This window comes from Nuphar pumila, chromosome 16 (genome assembly GCF_984573655.1).
Source record: "Nuphar pumila chromosome 16, dmNupPumi1.hap1.1, whole genome shotgun sequence".
NCBI classification, from domain to species: Eukaryota; Viridiplantae; Streptophyta; class Magnoliopsida; order Nymphaeales; family Nymphaeaceae; genus Nuphar; species Nuphar pumila.
The window spans coordinates 74,274,835-74,281,444 of NC_143264.1; the positions used below are offsets into that span (position 1 = coordinate 74,274,835).

A 6,610-nucleotide genomic window follows, 5' to 3' on the forward strand; every position below is an offset into this window, starting at 1 on the left:
TCTTTCAATAGCAAACCACATAGCACGAGAGCAAATCAATGTCAAAGTGTGTTACCAACAAGAAATATTTGGCTCCTACCCAATGGAAATCAAATATTTGGCAACTACTTCCAAGATACAAGAAATACATGATGTGAATAGTTATGCAAACTAAGAAGCTTCTGAAAATTCCCTTTATTGAACCGGCCAATATGCAACTGTAAAAAGGTGAATAACTAACAAGTTTTAGGATAAAAACAGAGTCACAAATATTGGAAAGAAATTCAAATGTCTCTCAACATTATTGAGATAAGTTCACAAAACATGAAACATAAATGTACTGCTTATTTTCCATATATCACAAATCCAACAAGATATCATCATGATATTCCTTGTTTTTATTTTCTTTATGCTTCTAAAAACTTCTCTTTGTTTCTATTTTTTAGTTCACCAAGTTTTTATCTAAAAAAAAATACATTTTTAAGATCATGTAATTTCTTCTAACAAAAAAATTAACTGAAGGTTTGTGGCCATGGATAAAAATCAGATTTTCTTTTATAGTTGTATCAAATTGTGTCATTAACTGTCAATTGTGGAAACTCTTGATTAAGTGGCAGGCTATAACAATTTGGCCTTTACAAAATTACTTTCCCCTATCATAAAATTGAATTTATGTCACATAGGTACGAGTGCGAATGCGGGTGCGGGTGCGGCACTTTAAAAAACTTGGGTGCGGGGAGGATATATATTTATATATAATTTTTAACAGTTTTAAGTTAACACTACGTGTATTTGTGTGCATTTATATATATATATATATATATATATATATATATATATATAATAGATAAAAATGAACTTGATTAGGGTTAACTGAATCTACTTTTGGATAGAAATGGACCTCAGCGTGGTTGACTTCACCTAACACAAAGGAAGTTGTGTCCAAGTGTCGCACCTGCCTGGGTGCGGGTGTGGTGCCCTGTTAGAAGAGTCCATGTGACATAGAATTGAATAAATAAGACTTTACTGGCAACATGAAGGGTTTGGATTGAGTCCGGTTCCCTTCCTAATTTCATAAATTTCACCATAAAAAGGACAATTTCTTACATAACAATGTCTGCAGAAATAAACTTTCCAATACGTGCATATTGAATGCCGACCAGGCTTTGTCATTGAAGCACAATGCATAAGAAACCCCTTACATTTATAATGTTTAAGTTCAATTCTAGTGCCTATTGACCTTGAAGCAGAATTGTTAGCTATCCATCCATAGTCAATGTCAATTAAGTCAATTCAAAGATTACATATACAGCAAGCATGAACAAGTTCATTTACTTCAAAACAAATATAAACAAGCATGACAGCTGCCAAAGCATATTCACATTTTTTGTAAGCTCAATCATAGTTATTTTTGGAATATTTGCACTAACATAAACCATGAACAAGTTCATTAACTCCAACAAGCTTGGAATCTGTTGGTAACCAAACACCCAATTTCCTTTTTTTCATAAATCAAATGAATGGTACAACACAACAAATATGAAAGTTCATGACCTCACTCACAATTCTTGTGATGATGATGATTTCACCCTTGACGCCCTTTAGGAATAAGGGTATCAAATGGTATCATACAGCAATGGAGGAGTCTCAATGGAACTGGAAAAAAATATGGATGGGCAGGGAATTGTAACAATCATCCAGCACTCCTGATAAGGTTAACACTAAATGGTCTCTTTGGTTTCAGGACTCCCAAGTGCATATAGAATTCTAGGAGTCCTTTATTTGATAGAGTTCCAAATAATCTAGGAAATAATATCAAGCACTACTCCGTAAAATGTCTATAGCTATGTCACACGGACTCGGCTAGGGAGGCGCCGCACCCGAGTCGACACGCCCCGACACGGGTGCAGCTTCGGACACGGTCTGGACTCGGTCAATGCCGAGTCAGACTCGGTCAATGCCGAGTCAGACTCGGTCAATGCCGAGTCAGACTCGGTCAACGAGTCGAGGCCGAGTCCGTCCTTATTTTGAACTCGGTCAACATTGACTGAGTCCAAAAATGTCCATTTTTAGGGTAAAAAACAAAAAAAATGATCTTTTTATATATTTTTTTAAAATACATATATAGCATGAGTCTCAAACATAAGCCCCAGAAAAAAAATTCCCCCCTACAGCCCCCCGCCAGGGGCGGCCCCCCCTGGACCCCCGCCCGCTGACCGCGCAATGGGACCCGCGCCGGGGGGAGCCCCCGGACCCCCCTTTCTGCAAGGGCAAAAGTATAATTTGCAAAGTTTATAAAAACACTCATGTTGGTGTCAAACTTTAGAGGACAATATCAAGATATATGCACACAGGATATATTATTATATATATATATATATATTAAAATATATATATATATAGCCGAGTCCCCGTGTCCAAAATTTTTAAAATTGCACCGCACCCGTGTCGCACCCGCACCCGCACCCATGTGACATAGGTCTATAGCTCTTTGGACACAAATATTGGCTACTCATTGTTGCTTGATCCTGCACTGGTGGAATTAGCATCTTGATTACACAGGTGGTCTGCTTTTTGTTCTCACTCAGGGATGCTATTTAGATCATTTAACCAGTAAACAAGCTCAGACACACAAGCACGCACACAGACTGAATCATAGATTTAACATGGTGCAGACTATAGATAGTCCTATGTCCATGGAAGGGAAGAATCCTCACACTCTCTCACCAGTCACGAGTGGAGGTGTTTCATTATATATATAACTGTTACGATTCAGTTAACATTTTGATAAAATATTCTCATGATCTTTTCTATAATCTTTTCCCTTATTCAACTCCTTAATTATAGGACCATTCTCAGCAACTCTATCATGAAGAGTCTCATTAGGATCTGATATTTTATCATCAGGATCTTTCCAAACTGTGAGACTTATCTATTTGGTGCCATCTCTAGAGTGTTCTTGAGATATTGGATCTGGATCTCATAGGTGTGGAGCTGGATCAGTTTGAGTGTCCTTAACAACCAGGAACTTGGTATCATTCAATAAGCTTCAAGAAATTTTGTATCTTTTGCAGCCACTGGAATGACGCATTGTTAGTGAACAAAGGTCACATGAAAACTTCTCAATTAAGGGTGCTATTTGTATGATTTAATAATGAAAGCTTTTCAAACATGTGAAAAAAGTTCACATAAGTTTATGCAAACCATTTTCTAATGAATCATCAACAAAGTGCATAGCCAGCCCTTCAGAATCGGTATTGCAAGCTGTAAATTATACTAATAACCTAAGATAGAAACATGTGTATACATGAGTAGGTGAAAGGGAAAGAGAAGAGAAAATGTACCAAGAGGAGATGAAGCTGAAAGAATTATTTCATACACTTCCACACAAGAGCCAAGAAAAAGAAACATAATGCATATCCAAATATCAAAATAGATCAAAATGAACTGTTCTCTGCCTTGGGTAATGCAACAACTCCCTTTTTCTGTTGATAAAATTGATGACATCAAGGTGTAACAAAGGAGAAGAAATAATTGAGGGTGATAATTGATGAGATTTAAAAAAAAAAAAGGTATAAACATATTGCAAAAGAAGAATAACCAGGAAAAGTACAGGAGAATGATGGGGTAGAGGGCACCTAAACCCTTTCATAAGGTAAACTTTCTCCACGAAGATTCCAAGAATGACATTCTATTGATCTCATTGGCATTTGTGTTTCTTAACATTAGCTTTTTTTTTTTTTGCCCATTATCTCGTTCTCCAAAATCAAACAGATTATTTTTCTTTCTGCGGTCCACTTCAGATTAAAATACTTTTCCTCATTGCCAAATTGTCAACTCTCTTTTTATCCAATCTACTGATCCTGCTTTCAATCTCTGAGGTGCAATGATTTTTCATATATGCAACAGAAAGGATGAGATTGGTGCTCATTTCACAAGAGAACCTCATGAGTCAGAAGCAAGCAAGAAAGGAAAAGACATAGAGAGAAGAGGTGTGTGAAAGTGAATGGACTGTTGAAATAACTTCTAAACGTAAGGATTTCAAGAACTCTTTTTTTGCATATGAAAAGTGTTTTCTAAAAGCCTAGATATTCTGAAAATCCGTTTGGAATTCACCAAACACAAGATTCTTGAGAATCCCAAGGTTCAAAGAATTTTTCAGCTTCAGGACCAGTTTTCAAATGGCCCCAAGAGGGAAAAAAGAATCTGATTACTGATAAGTCGAAGTGATACTTGAATTATTCATGTTGACTAGCTCCTTCCTCCAGTCCTGCCTCGGAACCTACAGCTAGCTTATTAGTTATTACTGTGTAACAACCTACTCCAAGATGGCCATCAGACAATGTCACATTGATAAAGCTAAGGTGTACAGCATATGGCTATCCACATGGAGTGCTTGTTAATATTAGAGTCTGCATACATGACACAGGAGGAAAATTTGGAGTAACTACATCAAACAGCCTTAAGATGCATTGCTTAGAAAGGCAAACATTGCAAGCAGTTGCCACTTAAAGGACTTGCAACCAACTATTGGTTTGAGAGCTAAAACTTGATTACTGACTATGGCAGTATCTCTTGTTTAAGCTTTAAACTGGAAATAAATAGCTGAATCATACAAGTTGTCATGCAAAAAGATGACACGGCAAGGGAAGTTTCAGAGGACATTTACAGAAAAATCCAAAGGTGCAATGTCATGGGAACTCATAACTGGAGACATGTTTATCTACTACCCCTATTTCTATTTCATGTCAAAGGACAGCTCCTCCAGAACCGGAAGCATCAGAAAGCATGATTCCTGCTTTAGATAATCCATGTGAAAGAGCTCCCAATTCATCAAGATTGCAGCTAGACAGCCTTTGAATTTTGAAAAAGAAGAAAACAATGAGTTCTCATTTTTTTTACCAAACATACCAGTGCAAAATTTATAAACACTGCAACTGAAGAGACACAACAGAAAACATTAAGCAAGAGCCAAGCAAAATAAAATGTAAAAAGTACAGATGTGGAAAGGCAACATACACAGAATAAGTAAAACATGGTCGTAATGCAACAAATATTGGTCATGAAATGAAAATACATAGACTTAGACAAGTTTTATAAGATTACAGAAGGGGAACAAATCAAAAATTAAAAAGGCAAGACGAGAGAATAAGCAGCTTAAGATCTGCATGCTTAGTGAAAGATACAGCAATCGGCTAATCAACATGGATACTCAATATTCAATATTAGGACTCTCATAGATTGATCACAGTATGGCCAAAGTACATAGCGCATTTTCCTGGTTCAAAATAGGATTATTTCTCCAAACTAGCAATTCTAAATGAATCCCAATTGAACTTTCATTTCAGATTACGTTTTAAAGTACATACTCTGTGATCAACAAGAGAGAGGCACATCTTACAGCTCAGAGTGTAGTGAGTAAGGAGTCCATGATTAGATTTCGACATAGCAGAATTGCACACCTAAGCCACTGTCTGATTTCTAGCCTGTTGGGATAAAAATTCTTCAACCTGCTTCTCTCTTTCTCTCATTAGCTTAATTAAATCTTCAGATATATCTCGAATGTGTTTCGGCAACCATCTCTCCATTCTATCTAACCACTGCCCCAGTGTGATCTTCTCCATATCCATGCTCGAACCGGATGCACCAGACTGCTCACCACCAAGCTTCTCCTTAACCACATCCCCGTTTCTAGATTTCTGCACACCCGAGTCACTAACCACCGCATCATTATCCATCTTACTGGGCTCCTCAGCCTCCATACTCAGTCCGGTTGAAACCTGTTTCGTACCAACATTGATAGAACCCAAATCATTCTCCGAAACCTTAGCACTCTTCACACCAACATCGACCGAGTCATTCTTCAGAACCTTTGTGCACCTCGCGGATGCGGCAGCTGCTCCGCGCTTGGGGTTCCTCCTGACCACAACTCCAGGAAGGGGATCCTCTGCAACAATGACATCCTCAACTTCTTCCGACTCCAAGACTCTAACAAACAGGGCCGACCTCGCGCCAATCTTGATCACATCACCATCATTAACAGCACAGGGCTTCTGTGAAGGAATCTGCGCGTCGTTCAGTGTCGTCCCGTTCGAAGTGCCCAAATCCAGGACCACCCATTTACCACCCTTGAATTCGACGACCAAATGGTGCTGTGAAATCGCCGGATCTTTGATTGAGAATGTGTTCCCCTTCACGTACCTCCCAACTCTGATCTGCGAGTCTTGATTACACTCCACAATCGCCCCCTTTCGAGGACCCTTCTCCACAATTAGCTTCAAGGTGCTATTTTTCATCTTATTTACAATCTTCGGTGAATATAAGAGATCCAAGTTGTCGGAACCGCAAATAACTGAAGAGAAAGAAAAAATTTGCAGGAAACGGAATATATGGAAGAGAGGAAAGAGAGAGAAAACCCTCACCTTGATGGGAGCGAAGAAACGGAGAAAACCCAAACTTTCTCTATCTCTTATTGGAGGAAATTCTCGAAGGAGATCGCGGAGAGAGAGAGAGGGAGTTAAAAAATGAAAAGTTGGGCGGCAGTTTTGAATGAGTTCGAATCGGGTCGAGTTTCAAATGGATCCAGCCCAGTGCTATTTTTGATGTTTGGGTCTGGATTTGGACCTGCAAG

General features: G+C 38.4%; 1 protein-coding gene across 1 annotated transcript; it reads right to left on the reverse strand.

Moving 5' to 3' along the window:
* Positions 1 to 5,441: 5,441 nt before the first annotated feature.
* On the reverse strand, positions 5,442 to 6,275 carry LOC149813599 (uncharacterized). Its single transcript, XM_089991156.1, has one exon. It carries the CDS (start codon positions 6,273 to 6,275, stop codon positions 5,442 to 5,444), a length of 834 nt encoding a protein of 277 aa, XP_089847282.1.
* Positions 6,276 to 6,610: the final 335 nt, after the last annotated feature.